The sequence below is a fragment of the Streptopelia decaocto genome, assembly GCF_964273445.1.
Source record: "Streptopelia decaocto genome assembly, chromosome: 2".
Taxonomy (NCBI): Eukaryota; Metazoa; Chordata; class Aves; order Columbiformes; family Columbidae; genus Streptopelia; species Streptopelia decaocto.
This window is the reverse complement of record NC_138655.1, coordinates 95798098-95814735: the sequence shown is the minus strand read 5'-3', so window position 1 is coordinate 95814735 and position 16638 is coordinate 95798098. Positions and strand designations below refer to the sequence as shown.

Genomic DNA, 16638 nt, shown 5'->3' with positions numbered 1-16638 from the left:
TTCCACTTCCTTCATTTTACAAAGAACCTACAGGTGGTGTTTTGCAATCCATGCTGTCTCATACTGTTTGGTTTACCGTGGAGTACAAGCGAAACCAAAAAATAACTAAAAAGGAGCAGCCAAAAAAAGGAAAGAGGCTACCATATTGCTCTGACAAGCTTCTCCACCTTTTGGTGAGGGCCATTTGTCCCCCAAGCCTTTCCCCTGTTTCCCCCCAGCCCATTCAGCCACATTCACTCCAGTCTCAGGAGAAAAGTCTTCCCCAACAGTGCTGGTATTGGGCAGGGATCTGGCCAGTTCTCACAAAACACGTGAGGAAGGAGGTGAGATGTGTGAGAGAAATCTGGGGAATGCAGCACCCTGAAGAAAGGAGAATTTCTGGCTCAGGAGAGGTGCTCACTGAAAGGATGAGCTTATGCCTTCCACAGAATATTAGGAACACCTCTTTTTAAAATGGACTACTTTTCGGTCAGGCATAAAATTGAGGTTCTTGTCATCCACCACTTGGCCTATTGGGTAATTGTCACAGAAATAGAAATATAACGCATATGTCGTAACCACATCCTATTCCTCTATCTCATTACTTCTGATGACTACATCAACCCCATCCTAAACACACATAGAGCAATTCCTGTTTCTTTTATTAAAATACGCTGCACAGAAGCTCTGTGGTTTGGTCCTGACTAGATGCAGAGAAGTTAGAGATATGTAAGAAAGCTTGGTTTTAATCCTGAAAACATTTGCATTCTAAGAACACAAAAAACACCAGAGAGTAGCATATTTTCAGTGCATTCCTTATTAAACTAAGCAAGTTTCAATAGATATACAGTTGTATGCCAACTAGTTCTCACCACATTTTCACCTAATATTATTTGTCCATTTATTTAAAAAATAAGAAAATGGAGAGTAAATCTACTTTATTAAAATAGCTAGTACAGATGGGGGATGGAGAAAATAGCTTTTAGATGTATAAGTCCTTCTTTAGATCTTCAAAATTTTTCTCACGATGGAAAACATGTGGAAGTGTGAGAAGCATTGGATTTACCAGTCACTCGAAGGCTGGTAAGCAAAGACTGCAGAACAAGAGCAAGCATTTCAAATTACCCAATAAACTGGTAATTTATTTGTAGCATTTCTAGTAAAGCAAAGTGGGTGCTGAAGCAAAGAGCCCCGTCTCATCAGAATAAAGTATTTAAAGGGGCCTATAAGAAAGATGGCAACAGACTTTTTAGCAGGGCCTGTTGTAATAGGACAAGGCATAATTCTTTTAAACAAAAGGAGGAGAGATTCAGGCTAGACATGATGAATAAATTTTTTACAATGAGGGTCGTAAAACACTGGCCCAGGTTGCCCAGAGAGGTGGTAGATGCCCCTTCCCTGGAAACATTCCAGGCCAGGCTGGACAGGGCTCTGAGCAACCTGATCTAGCTGAAGATGTCCCTGCTCATTGCAGGGCGGTTAGACTCGATGGCCTTTGAAGGTCCCTTCCAACCCAAACTATTCTATGATTCTACAAATAGAACTTCAGGCTAGCAGAAGCTAACAAGCCAAGTTGAACTGATGAGTCCAAAAAGGTCAGCCTTGGAAGCAACATTAAATCCAAGATAGGCAAAAGGACTTGGCTGAGGTTGCAATTAGTGCTGGTGTCCAGGTTAGCTTTAATTAGCAGGAATTGTTGTTCCCAGGCATCAGTAAGCTGGATTTACAGTTGGGGACAATAGGGAAGGCAAAAAGGTTACGTTTAAGCCTGTTACTTGGATGTCAGTTTTACTTATCATAAAGGAGAAAGGACAGATCTTAGAAACATGATGAGGAAAGGCAGTGGAGGTGGAGCAGGATTTGTCAGATGTAGGCAAGAAAGAAAAGGGAAGGAGGATTTAAAAATAGACAAGTTTCAGGATTTTGTGTGTTGGAGGCAGTAAAAAAAGAAAAGGTAATGGAGCTGCACAAAAGTTCAAGAGTTGAACAAGAGTTGAACTAGCTTTGGCTAGTTATTGAGGAAGAGATACCAGGAAATCATTAGTTTCACAGTCTTCAGTCAAAAAAAAAAAAAATGTTTTGCATAATGTATTGCAAGAACATGTCTCTTTCTTAACCCTTTAATATGGTGATTTAACAAGCTCTGATTTCCACTGTTTAGGACTGTAGACAAGCGACTTATAAACTAGAGGGACTTCCTAAGGAAATAAGGGTAAATGAGAAGAAGGTAAAACAGAAGAGAGAAATAAAAAATGAAAGCACAGTTTGGGATTTTCTTTCTTTTTTGGCCTGAGTGCCTGAAAATCTTGGCTACACTCTGCATCTGCCCATGAACTATGGGGCATACTTCGGTATACTCATTCTGCAGATTCTATACTTCGTGGTCATTCATCGTGACTCATGCCAGAGAAAATTCTGTAAAAACGCAAATATTCTTCTATCTCACCATCTTTTCAAGTGCATTACTGTGCCTAACTTTTATGAGCCTCTGCATTTTCACACACATTCCCAATCCACCTGCATGTAAACATGCATGCATAGCAATAACGCTAATACAATCTTTCAAGGAAAGTTTGAAAACAGGCAGAGTCAAGGCAAATCAGCCCCAGATACACTACCCTGCTAGCTACCACAATCAGTTCCTCGAAAATTGCTGCAACTTCCAACTGAGACTTTCAAGTTGGTCTCAGTCTTTAAAACCAGTGTGGGATCTCATCTTTCTGACTAGCAAGTTTCTTCATCAGCCTTGGCAAGGAACCATCTCCTGAAGCTGAAGGCTGACTTCTTGCATAGGAAAGCTTGGCCCCAGCAAGACCTTCAGTTTCAAACTTCCTTACTAATAGGCTTTATCCAGCAATGAGGGGTCCAATTATCCCTCAGGGAACAGATCAGTTGTATTAGATGAACGCACATGAGGCTTCCACATAAGAAAAGCTCTCTTGCAGGGATGTTTGCAAAAATACCCATCACATCACAGGGTCTGTCTCCCCTGGAAGTTCTGAAGATGTCTATGGATGTATGAAAGGACAGTGTGGGCCCTGTACCAGCCTCTAGCACCTTGTCTAGTTCTACCAGCATGACTGCCACCTGAAGGACACAGAATGAGCATGCTGTGGGAAAAACGATGGAGCCTCAGGCACACAATCTGAGAGTGTTGCCTACAAGCATGAGTAAAAGCATGGTATTTCAGTAAGATGTCACTCCGTTGACTCTGCTCCACTGAAATAATTTCAAATTTGTCTGTGGAGTACAGTCAGACCTACTGGCTACTCTTAAACTATTTCAAAACAAAGACATCTTCTCAGTCTCTTCCTTAACTCATCCAACAGGCTTTGTCTTTGTAGTACGTAATACTGCTGCCCCCACTGATGCTTTAAAAAGGAAGGTAATAGAAACCAAAAGGTTTGTACCTCGTTCAAATGTCAGCCTCTTGTATAGCTCAAACTGGTCAACAGGCACCAAACAGGCAATCTGAAATGAGAAACAAACACACAGAAAAAAGCATTAGAAACACAGACCTGAAAAAAATTAGTAAGTACCCTGTTCTACATGCCTGCTCTCCTGAGCTGGCTCTCACATGCACCTTTACTTCCTGCTTGCTTTCACCATCATGTTCCTCCGTACTTTGACTTCCTTCTCTAAAACCTAAAGTAGTTCTTGACCTCTCCTATTTCAGCCACGCAGCCCAGTAGTTCAGCTCACATCTTTCCTACCATACCTAGGAAAGCCTTCTCTGTGGGTTCTGTATTTACTTCAGGCTTCTCAGTGTTACTTCACATTGGTTTAGTGTAATGAAGGGTGACAGCTTGCCAGCCTTGGAGACTGCAGCATTGTGTTCATGCACATTGTGTTCAGAATACAGCTCAAATGAATGGTTTCTTATTCATGTCTCTCAGTCTCAATGGCAGCAGTCAGTTAGCTCTCAGGAACCTAAAAGCTAGTCTGGTTTCCATTTTGTATTCACTTTGTGGATTTTTGGCCAAGACAGTCAATGCCATTGATGTTGGAATTTGCCTTAGACACACACCAGTCCATTTGGAAATGGACTGAAGCTAACAAATTTAGTTGGCGCAGACAAACAGGCTTTGCTGATAGATTTTGCACACTACCATAATTAAACAAGCAGCCTAAAAGGCTAAATACTCTAATCTCCAATTAACAGTCTATGTAAGAAAAACAAGTACCCTATTTAAAACTGACAAGAAAACCTGCATACAGGGTAAGGGGGGGGTTTCAAAAGAAACTTCAGACACTTCAGGAGCCACATGTTTGTTGGACTCAGAATCTGAGAGCATTCTTGTTATTTGATCCATTTGTTATATTGTACCAGCACTGAAAATGTCTTTCTCTTTTACTGAAAATAAACGTAGACTAATAATAATACAAGACTTGGTCATCTGAAGGACTTTGAGACTGTGTAGAACTGACAGCTTCAAAGCGAAGGGCTCTCAACTCTCACATCCAGTATCTCACCACAGTCCTACAGATTACTGTAAAAGACAACATTTTGCCCTCAGTGAAGTGGACACCGGCCCTTGCTGTCCTTCTGGGTTGTGTGACACATAATTGTGAGAGGAAATGCAAAGACAAAAAAAGTCAATATATATTCAATAGCATGCTGTGAATACATTTGCTTTTGTAGATGGAAAAAATAATATATCAATTTGTATATTATAAAATATGAAATTATTAAGATCTCAAATCATTTGGAATTGAAATCACATTTTGAATAAGATGTTTGGATCATTTATTTGACCTAAACTAATGTCACGCAAAAAATAATCCAACTGATGTTGATATTGAAGTGTTCAAAGATGCTTAAAAGACTTACAGTTGAAGAAATCAAAGGATTTAATCTCAAAATGAAAAACACCAACAAACCTTTACAAAGCATATTCTTAATCTAGTAAGTCTGCCCTGCATCAAAGTACTGTTCTCATCCAGTTTCTGAATCCAGGGTGTAAGCTATTTTTAATATGAAAGTATTTGCATGGCTAAAAAATATTACATTAATATGATTGTAAGACACAGAGAGCTTCCTGGAAAACTTTTCACCTGTTCATCAGAAGTCAGCTGAAAATACTCTTGGAAAACAAATAATAACTTAAACAGGGTAAAAAAAACAGTGAGGTTCAGCAGCTTCAGCAAAGAATGAAGCCAACCAACAAAGCTATGTAAAACCCACAAGACACATCATTTCAGTACTGTCCAATCCCCTCCAGGGCAGCTCCAAATCTAAACAGAGTTTGGAACACAAAAAGAGTCATCTGCCTTTCTCTAGCTGAGTGAGCATTGGCAACTACTTTAAATTTTACTTCACTACAGCTAAATTAAAATAGAGGGCGTCAATGCTGTAAAAGCCACTTGAGTGAATTGTTGTCTGGGGTCTTTCTGGCCTTGTTCTTGCTTTTAACAAACAGTTTTCCAAGGGCAGTTCTATTGAGCCCAGAATTCCCCATGTAATAAAAATCAGACTTTTTTATTATGGTGTGAGCAGAGTTAAGAGTTTTATTGCAGATTTCAATAGGAAGCAGAGTCAGTGCTGACAGCTTCCCTTTCTCCTGTTGAAAAACTTGATCTTACCACACCAGCCTTCCCCACTGGTTTCACTCAGCCCCACTCTTCTTCCTACGCAGCCTCTTCTTCAGGCTTTGAAAGACCAGCTCCTCATAGCACCCACGTGGAAGCCGACCTGAGAGGTGCTGAGCCGAAGACCTTCACAAACTTAAGTACCTTTAAGCCTGAGGAAGGGAATGTACAATCTGCTGCTGCCTGAATTCCGTGACACATCAGGTGTCGTATGTGCGAACTCAGCTGAGGAAAACGAAACGTGAGTATCACATCTCCCTCAAAAATCAGAAAATCCTTTCCTAATCTCATTTACACTTAATCGAGAAGGACAGCTGTATGCATGGTAAAGGGATCAGACATTTATCTCCTCCCACTTAGCATCAGAACCTAAATATTAATCTTCAGAAAACTTCTCCAGCCCCACTCAGAAGTCCACCCCAAACACTTTCTCTCCTGTACAACCGCACACATCCCTGGTCTGGATGGAGTATGGAGATCTGGGGAGGAAGAAAAGCAGCAACCTGGCAGATGGCAAAGGACCAAAAGAGAAAGACCACGAGCACATCAGAAATTAGATGTTTCCTAGTTTAGGCTATGATATTATTCAATGCAGCGAGAAATGCAACAGGACAAGTTTGTGGGCTTTTTAAAATTAATATTGGGTTAACATTACAATAAAAGCCTATGAAGAAAATGAGAGGCAAGGACTCTCCTCTCCTGCGAAGATGTTTGTTTGAGACTTATCAAAATATTGGGAGTTGAAATAAGTTTCCTAGTTTTCTATACATATCTGGAGTCACCGTACTCTTGTCATGGAGCACAAGAACACTTAAGAGCTCTCACTAAGAACAGCAACTTTCACCTGAAGTAAAAATATCCATGGGAAAATAGCAAAATTTTGAAGGCTCACTGCCACAAAAGGCTCCAGCTGGACCCTTGCCAAGTGTCCAAAAAGACTGCCCAACATGGTACAATAACTAGGGGTGCTGTTACTACATGAGAACAAAAAGCAAAGGAAGGAAAATGAAAGGTTTTGAAATAATTGGGTTCAGTTTACACAGGGGCGGACTGTTTCTTGTAATCTGGCCAGTGCAGTAACCAGGAACCAAGGAAGAACAACTCCTCTGTTTTTAAACACTGGCTACCACAGTGGAAAGTGAAAATCATGGCTCCACCTATTCTTCAGCTTTCAAGGGAGGTGCAAGGAGGCAATCAAGAAAACTGAATAGATCTTACTTCCTTTCACACCCATATGAATCAAACCTCAATAATGCCAAGGGAGGGAAGTTCACCAGGACAAGTGCTTCTCCCTTTCTGTACTTTCGCAGACATGCAGCAAGGGCAGATCCTGGAGGGGGCTCGGAGCAACCTGGTCTAGTTGAAGATGTCCCTGCTCATTGCAGAGGGGTTGCACTAGATGATCTTTGAAGGTCCCTTCCAACCCAAACTGTTCTATGATTCTATGATCCTGCACTGGCAGCAGCAACTGCTGCTTGCAGAGGGCTGCATTGCTCACCTCTGCGAAAGTCCCACTCATCGAGGCACTGTCTAGTTTTGCAAGGAGTGCAAAACAGTTTTAACTTGGGCTGTGGTTTGCTTTTGAAAGGGGCATGGGGATTCAATCTCTTTATTGTTAGAAATTACACCCACACCTTTCTTCATCAGCTACCATGCTCACTAGAGTCATCATGAAATATTAGATTACTCATTTTCTCCATTAAGGAGCTCTTCTCTTATTTAGTGACAGATAAAAACAACATTAAGACTCTCTCATTGGCTCCCCTTTGATTTATTAAAAATGAGTAAATAAGAACAAAAATTTTAATTTTGACCCTGAAAAAGATAGGTTGGCCTGCAACATTCTTTCACCTTCCTCCTCATTTTACTATTTCAATTGCCTCTAGCAAAATGTAAACCAATTTTGAAATTAAAAATAAAACTCTTATATTAAACTGACTCCCAATGGGATTTTTGTTCAGCTATGTATGGAATATAACGCAATTAAGAATTCTAAGATCTGGGTCACTGTCCCATTTCAGCACCACTATGTAAAACGCTGACAACCCTCTGTCAGTTTGGCACTGGTGTAGACTGTAGATTTACACAGACAGAGGGACAATAAGAAGAATTTGCACTGCGTGCAATGGGTTAAATCTCCCTGCCAAACTTAAGAGGCAGCAGAAAAGCCCAAATCAGTATCTCCTTTACTGCCTGCTGCACAGATTATGTATAAATAGATCGCTGGCATCAACATTATGATCTTGAAAACAGTACAGGAATCAGAAATAGCAAAACACAATCCCCTAGACAGTACCCAAACGAGTACTGCATTAGAAAACCCTGTATGCAGTTGAGACTTACTCTGATTCACAGCTTACACTGGTGACAGGATTTGCACCAAGTAAAACCATTTCAAACTATAATAAATTACCCCTTATTTAGATTAGGGATATTAACTAGTCCAATTAAATCAATGGAGCAAATTCCAAAGAGAGATGGGAAAATTCTAGGCAGAAGAAGTCTGCATGGTTAAAGAGAACTGCATTAACATATGATGTTCCTTCTACCTTCTCCTTCCAGGAACGAATCTGAATCATCCTTGTTTATTGTACTATTAGAGCTTGAAAGGACAAACATTTTGTTTAACGAGATTGCTTTTAAAATTTCCTTTTTTTGTGCATGTAGCCAGCTATTTGAAACAGAGTCTGTAGCCAAAACCATTGCCTTCCCACCACCAACACCCATTTATTTCTAGTTAAAACCAGCTATATTACAAGCAGCTGCTATATTGATGCAACAGGACAAGATATGACCTAGGATTGCACTTGATTTCAAGCACTCCAGTGGAACAAGTTCTTCTGTTTGAATGCACTGTTTGTCAAAACAAAACAAAACAAAACAAAAAAACCTGCTGGGGAACGTAGAAGTTTCAACTAGATTTTGTTAATGTAAAAATAAAAAACAACCAAACACAGGGGTTTCATAAAACATGTTTTCAATGTACTGAAAACTACAATTTTCTAGTTCAAATGACTTTTCATTTTAAGTTTTTTAAGAATGAAAACCTGGAACATTTTCTTCTGAGGTCCAGTGAGACAGAGTCTTCTAGCTCACCAAAAGTCAAGCCTGAACTCCCAACATCTCCTATAGTCCATGAATAAGCAGTTTACTTCCCAGACACTGATAAAACATTCAGCTATTTCAGAGATACACTCCTATTAGTCACACTTGCTCATTTCTTCATGAGACATACAGGAAGAAATTCTATTCCCTGTTTAAAATGTTAACCACAGTTTTTTCCCCTCTTCACCCCTGAAAGCAATATGAGAAGTGTCTCAGACTCAAGGCAAGAGCTATGAAAAGGCTCTCATAATTTAGTACTAAAAAAGAGAAACTGAAAAATTTTACCAAGAAGATAAAACAGACTTAATTCACAATGAAGAAAAGCAGGTTACTGGAAAGCACTGAAGAAATGTTACACACCTTGAATAAGGACCTTGAGAAAGGGAAGCAGAGGAACTTTCATAGCTATAATGTGTTATGAATTGCTTCTAAGCTTTGTTATTAACTGTGCAGTTTCCTTAATGAAAAGAGCTCAATCCAAAATGCACTGAAGTCAATGGAAAGGCTTTCTTTCACTTCACATTATGCCTAAGTTCACCTTATCTCCCTTGTGTAGGCTAGGGCAAAAGGCATTTAAAAAGCAAACAAAACAACCGTGTTAGCTAACATAATTAGACACAATTTAGCCCAAAGTATAGGAACCCATTTAACACCATGTTCAAGAGAAAGACAGTTTCAACTGCTATTTTTTCTCCAAACTGTAATGGTATTTGGTGAGTGTCAGTCACAGCAGAGTCTGAAATGGACAAGACATGAAAAACGCACTTTTTCAAAACCCTGATGCTAACATAGGGGGAAAAAAAGATCGTTTTTTCCCCCCTGATACAGACAAGATGTCCTGCTCATGGCACTGTACTGGTGAGGAACCTTTTCCTGACAGAAGTCAGAGACCAAACATCCAGCCCTTCCAGAGGTAAGAAGGCTCATACTTTTACACCAGGAGTTTTAGAGCTTATAATGAATAAACTGTAATTCTAAATACTATTTCCATGTCAAACAATAGCCATACTTAAGCACATCCTCTACCACGTGAATAAGGTTCTGGCTTTTAAATAACAGCTTTTAAAGGCCACATTTTCACATGGAACAGCCTTTATAAAGAAGAAAAAAGAATAGAGAGAGCTCATACATAATCTGTAGCTTACATAATAATCTTTCGGATTATTAACAAACTGTTCTTTCTATTGTTCCTGGGGTTTTGGTGGGTTTTCTTCCTTGAAGAACTAGGTGTTTGGTAAAATACATAAGCAGTCCATTTTAACTAGGTTGGGGGACTGTTTGCTTTTCAAGCTGAAAAGGTCTGCACTTCAAGTGCATGGCCAAAAGGGAGCATCAGAACATTCATTCATCCACAGGACACTAATGCACATTTGAACTGTTTAGTCATTCTGCCTTTAGCCCAAAAAGCACCCAAGGATTAAGTTAATGGTCCATTAATACATGCCCTGGAGCATCCTCCTGCTTTACTGAGAGGAAATATATCTCCATTATTCCTATAGCATTATAACCCCATCTTAACAGAGCAGAATTCTTCCTACAATTTGTTAAGTTTCTTTAAAAAAATGCATTCTTGCTTCCAATCTGGTGCAACAGGTGGGACGGACATTGCTATGTCCTCTCTGTATCTATGCAGAAGAAAGGAGCAAGTGAAACAGCTGGCTACTTTCCACAATATCTGGATTTAGCCAAAACCAGGCCCTGATTCAGCTAAGCACAGTATTTCAAATGCATGCTGGAGAGGAGATCCTGAATTTTTCTGGAGAAAAAGGCATTTTTGGTATTGGGAATTGCATTGCCACTGATTGTATTTGAATAGGATTATATACTTCTGCCACAGTTATGTCACCTGTATACGTAGGGCTCAAGGGAACCTGGAAGATAAGTTCAGTTCAAGGATGGAGATCTCATTCTCCTTGATATTACCCTGCAAACAAATGCAGAGAGAATGCACAAAACTAGCCAAAATCCCTTAGCCACCTTTTTTTCCTGCCTTTTTTTTTTTTATTTCCCTATTCATGTTCCCAGGCCCAGCAGGGGCCTACCTGCCTCACAAAGCAAGCCAGCAAAAATAGCCGCAGGGCAACATCCGGTTTGCCAGCAGTTTTCCACAGCCTTCTAGATGTACAGAACAGCTGGCACCGATGAGGGTTCCAGCCACACTGCCAACAGCTCCTCCCTGTGTCACGGGTTTGGCGCTAAGCCCAACTCAGAAACTTTACACCAGCCCTAAGTCAGGCAGGAGGCTACTTGAGCATTGCTTGGAGGCCACCTGGCAAACTGGCAGGAGCCATCTAAAGCCCCCTTGAGCCCCGTTGTCCCAAGCAGTGCAAGAAGGTCTGAGAAGCATGTTTTCCCTCTGGTTTCTCCACCTCCAACTTTCAAACTGAACGTTCCAGTTACGCTGGGAGATTGTGCACATGCCAGATGTGCAAACAGCTCTGCCTAACCCTCATTTAGCACCTAAGCTCTCCCATCTCTGCTTTGGGAATGAAGACACTTCTCATATCTCTTAAAACCTAGTTACACCAGTGCTGTGCATATACCTTGCTTTCCATATAACTACATAGAGTCTTGCATGTTTATATTGGGCTGCAAATTGGTTGTTGCAGCCCAACATAAACATGCGCAAAGAAATCCTGGCCTTGTGTACTCTCAGTTTGAGTTCTTGCTCTTGAGTTAAGAGAGGTACAAGAATTTCAGTGTTTGCAGTTAAATCAAATCTGATTTAACTGACAGTACTAATGGAGGTTCAGCAGCTCTGACATACAGAATATTCTAGTTAAGTCACCTGCATGGGTAATTCAGAGGTTGTCTGGATGCCAAGTAAGCCTTTCCTCAAGGCACAGAGGGAGGTGAAAAGGAGCAAAACTCTTGAAAAACATCTGTTTGTTTCAAGTTCCTCTTGTCAGTCAGGCTTCTTGCCAAAAGCTCATTAAAGGTAATCAAAGGGAGAAAAAAGTGTATGATCATATTTATTATGTAGATAGAGAAGTTTGGGGGGGATTATATTCAAAAAAAAAAAAAAGTGTTGATACCTCTGCTTCTTGTAGGTTCCCATGGTTCAAGCATGCCATGTCTGGACACGTGATAGGAGAACCACAACCTTCTTGAATTGCCAGCTGCACATACTGTTTTAGGCACTAGAAACAAGTAAAGAAAAGAAAAGAAAAGAAAAAAAAAGAGTTATAGCCCACATACTGGTAATACACAGATGCTAGAGATGCTGCACAGCTACTACCTCCACTGCTTTAATTGGCTGTCCTGAAGCTTCTGCATACAGAAAACATCAATTATTACAAGCATGAACGCTACAAGTCATTACATTGGAAAGAATGCAATAAAGAAGAATTAATTATACATGACTTCATCTGCCAAGCATTGCGTTTACCCAAGTCACTGAGTCAGACCTTTCAGTGCTAATAACCCCTACACTCTGCTGAACTGGGATTGGAAGATTTAAGAGGGGGTGTATCTTTCACTCTAATTAAACAGGGTTCACTCTTTGGTCTTTCCTCCTGTGTTCTTAGTTCAGACTCTCAGCTAGCAGCCTCCATTGTAGGAGACCTCATTTACAAGAAAGAGACTAGTGTTTTAGCTCCATAAAAAGGGAAGGGGGTGTATAACCTGGTTAGGAAGTTATGATCTTTTCTAGAATATGTGTAGCTATCAGTTCTTTCGCTCCTCCCTCAATGCCCCACAGAGATCAGGCAATTTCCATGGTTTACCATGATATACCATCAGAGTCTACTCTACTGAGCTGTTCAAAGACCATTTCCAGTATGGAGGCCTTCTTATGAATGTTTCCAAATTATTTCATTACACAAAAAAGGCAGGCCTTCCGCCTCCAAGAAAAAAGAATTAAGCCCTCTGTCCTCCCCACATTTTATTTGCTTTGCAAGTTTCAAATATATTCAGCTTGTCTTTTTAATACATACTATGGAGTCTTTAACAAAATCATGGCATAAAACTGGTGCAAAGGACCAAAGAGTAGTGCCTGAATTGTATCCCCAAACTGCACAGGTAATAAGTAACTGAGCTTACTTCTAAATCAAACAAAACAATCAAGTCTCCTCAAAGCAATGGCAAAGCATACAGTAAATTGTAAATCACCATTAAGAAAATAACAAAACATGAATTTCTGGCAGATCTTGCTCTCAGCTTGCACAGTTCATTGTAAACGAAAAACAAAATATTTTACAAGCAGCAGGACTAATGCAGCTTTGTTCCCTACAAATTTCTATTTTATGCCCACATGATAACTCTCCTCCTCCTCAGGACTGCTGGCTTCTTCCCTTATTGCCCTGTCAGTTTTCAAGAAATATGCCAAAGCACAAGGTCTTTGTTACCTCTGCCTCTCTGCCAACTGTCAGAACAGGTACCAAGTTCAAAAGCTACTAGGTAGGTTACAGGGAAACCACAGCCTTTCAGAGCATCAGCTCTGGTAAATCTCCATGACTCTTCACAAACCATTTTTCCAGTATTTACAGGCATTTGACATTCAAGTCTGCATTAGTTTGGACAGTTCTGAGAAGGCCTTGCATATTGTGCTCTCATTAAAGAAATTTCCTCATTTGTATTTTTATTGGAAAGCTGGTACCCTCTTAAATGTCAAGATAATTAGGACTCTAAAAAAATGGAAATGAGGTTTCTTTATTATTATCTCTGTCTCCTGAAACATCCATGTCCACACATTTTGGTTAGTTCTGATGAACTCTATGGAGATATTAGTTCAAGCAAGTAGAATCAGCTTAACTTAGTGGCATTTTAAACAAGCTTACTTTTGATTTGTATATATTTGGAGTGTATTCATTTAGAAGAATGCAGGAGTATAACCTAAATGGTAAGCTTTAAATATCTAGCTCATTAAGCACTAATGGATTCAGATCCAGCACACACCCCTCTAAGAAAGCAGCGGAGCAGGCTGTCATGAATTGCTAGTGCAAACAGTATGTGAGAAGTGAGGGAGATGCAGGTGATAACCAAAAAGAAATCATGTCAGTAACTGAAGGCAGTATTAGCTCCCTAAGGAACATCAGCCCAGATTTAATCAGGAGCTATTCTTTTATTATTCAAGCAGCCTCAGTGCCCTGTCCCACCTCCTCGCCCAGCTGTCCCAAGGGCATCTAGGCACAGCATTTATAAAAGGCCAGTTTAACCACCTATTGAATCTCCCCCACTAGCACAGGCAGCTCCTCCACAGAGCAGCAGGCAGAAGCAGGTACATAACCATGGCGGAGCCTGGGAACAGCTACCCCAGAGACACCAGAGCTGCCACCACGCTCTGGGCATTAGCAGTGGAAAGCCAATGCCCAGGTTGACTCCCAGAGCCGTTCCTGATGCAGACGGAGACTGGGTGACCTGCTCCTGCAGCCCCACGTTCATTAAGCACCTGGTATTGCCCACACGCTTCAGACCATATCACAGGGGAAATGGGGCATCAAGTCAGGAGCTGGACTCAATGATTCTTGTGGGTCCCTTCCAACTCAGGATATTCTATGATTCTACGATTCTAAGCGCTCACTCCCTGCACAAATTTCCTCCCTGGTTTGTGCCTGTACCCAGCCTCCACCATGAATGGTGCAAACAGGAAATTCTGACCTCCAAGTCCCTTCTCCAAAGCCTGCACATGGTGCAGCGTGTTGGGTGAACTTCTTAGATATGCGAGTGATGCTCCAGTACAACCTCCTTACATCTCACTCCCTCTCCTCACTGGAGACCTGTTTACTTTCTGATCAAGTCTCAGGGCAGCATTTGGGGAAGGGAGAATGTTTCCCTCTTGCCAAAGCATTTAAGTTTGCCTTAATTCTTCAGCAAGCATGGGAGAGAAACCTTTCGCTAAGATCCTGCCTTCTGTCTCCTCCGTGGTGCTGCCGGATATTTAGTAATTTGTTTTGACAGGATGGTAGAGTGGATATGTATTCTGGGGGTAGCTCAGGTCAGCTGGTTACACAGGGAGGACAAAGCCTGAGAGGCTACTGCAGGCCTAGCAGCAGCCCAGAGGCTTGTTCTTAATTTAGACTTTCAGGACAGAAGCTCAGAGCACTGACAATTACTCTTCCATGCGAGGATGGGCATAAAGCTCTTAAGGAGCTTTGATCCACAGTATCGATTTTACAATCAGTTTCAATAGCCAGAATCTAAATCATTAGAGGTACCAAGTCAGGGGAACAGAGATTTCTGAGAATTCCTAATGCATCTAGATTCTCCTTCTCTTCTAGCTCACTGCTTGGTTGTCGGTGAGGATAAGTGAGCAACTGGAGCTTTCTGCAATACTTTTAGAGGGTGCTGTGCTTTTAGAAGCTGACTTGGAGAGAAATAGGTCTGCGCAGTGACACTTATCCTCAAATGTTTTATGGAAAAATGATGGGATGGTGCTGTGGGTGCAATTCAAGAAGCTGATGACAGGACTTAGGTGCTGGGAAACTTGAAGGAAGCATTTAATGCTGACCACTGAAGGATTAAGCTTTTCACCTAAGCCTGTACATGAATGAAGAGATGAGCTTCTTGTTCCCTTTTTCACAAGTTAGCAGCAAAGAATAGATAGTGGAAAATCACTAAAATTTTAAAATATGCCTTCACTTTAACAGTAAGGCTGTTTTTAGAGGGGGTTTACTATTATTCACAGATCAGCTACTAATTCAGCTATTTACTTGAAAAGTGGCAAATAAAAGTATCTGAAAAGATATACAAGCTGCAAATGTGATGAAAAGAGTATTCAAATGTCTATATAATGAATCACAACTGATCTTCTCAGCAGTTATGTCCTCCCACGCTATGGAAAATAGATTATACAGACATAAAATGCTAAGACTTTCTGTGTGTTTTTGCTACAAAAATCAGCAGTATTTCAGCTATGAAAACTGCACAGCACATGCTACATATGCTACTTAATTGCTCTACAAAGCGAAGGTACAATCAAGATACTCAGCCTTCTGTGGTATTAGAGTTCCTTGAAAGGATCTTAATCTTGACATCCAAGAAATCACCAGGTCTCAACACCCTCAGGCTACACTCCCCACCAATTCCCAACAGTGCGGTGACTTAAAAGCTGGGAGAGCGGTCAGTGGCTGGAGAGGCCACACCACAGGAGTTGTGGTTTACAAAGACAGTCATACAATCCTCTTACTCTCCATGGCCAGACCAAGTAATCAGCAGTGGCCTTCCTACCAGCACAGCAAAGTCTCCACAAATGTGTCACATAATCAAAGCAGAATGGTTTAGGCAACAGACTAAAAATTTACTGAGGTCTTGCTGAACAGGTTTCAATCGTGCTGACCACAGATGAAACTGGAGGCTTTGCTCCATTACATTCACCTCTTAAATTAATGGTAGACATCAACCCAAGGACTGGGTTATAACTTCCATACCTGCAAGCATACCCTAATCAGTTATGTTCAGTTTATTCAGATTTTCCCCACTGAGCAACTATACCATGTACATATCTGTGTTCTGGGATACATAACAAAATCCTGACGCAATCAAGCGTGAGGGATCAGTTCAGATGTGGTAATGTAATTCCACCCATAAAACCCAGTACACCTAATGGAAAGTTTTGGTGCTGATCTGACTTTGCCAAGCACATTTTGCTCCTGCTGGAGTACTCTCAACTTCAATGGAAACAGTACCACAATTATTTTTTTTTCTCTGCCTGAGAATAATTTGCTGTCTAAGCATTTGGGGGCAAGAATTTTTTTCCTCTTACATCATTTTTGTCTTTCAGGCCATCACCTTCCTCTATTTAAGAAAATAAGGTCAGTATCCATTTATCTACTTCACAAAATGCTACTCATGAGTATTTAGTAAGTGAAGGTCTCTTAAGTACCTGGATCAAATTATCATAGTACATGCAACATGAATGCATTTATTTTTAATCTTGCAGGACTTGTAAGAAAGTTTACAATTTAGGCAAATATTTATATATGCCCCAAGTACACATTCCTCTCCTGGAACTAAGGCTCTGTTGAA

General features: G+C 40.7%; 1 protein-coding gene across 4 annotated transcripts in view; it reads right to left on the bottom strand.

Moving 5' to 3' along the window:
• Nucleotides 1-16638, bottom strand: part of RNF144B (ring finger protein 144B) — a 97999-nt gene that overhangs the window by 13894 nt on the left and 67467 nt on the right. For all 4 annotated transcript variants that reach the window (XM_082046891.1, XM_082046893.1, XM_082046894.1 and 1 more), the window contains 2 exons: nt 11709-11813; nt 3390-3450 (listed from right to left, as the gene is read on the bottom strand). In XM_082046891.1, coding sequence (XP_081903017.1) covers nt 3390-3450; nt 11709-11813 — 166 coding nt within the window. The remainder of the gene's footprint in view (nt 1-3389; nt 3451-11708; nt 11814-16638) is intronic.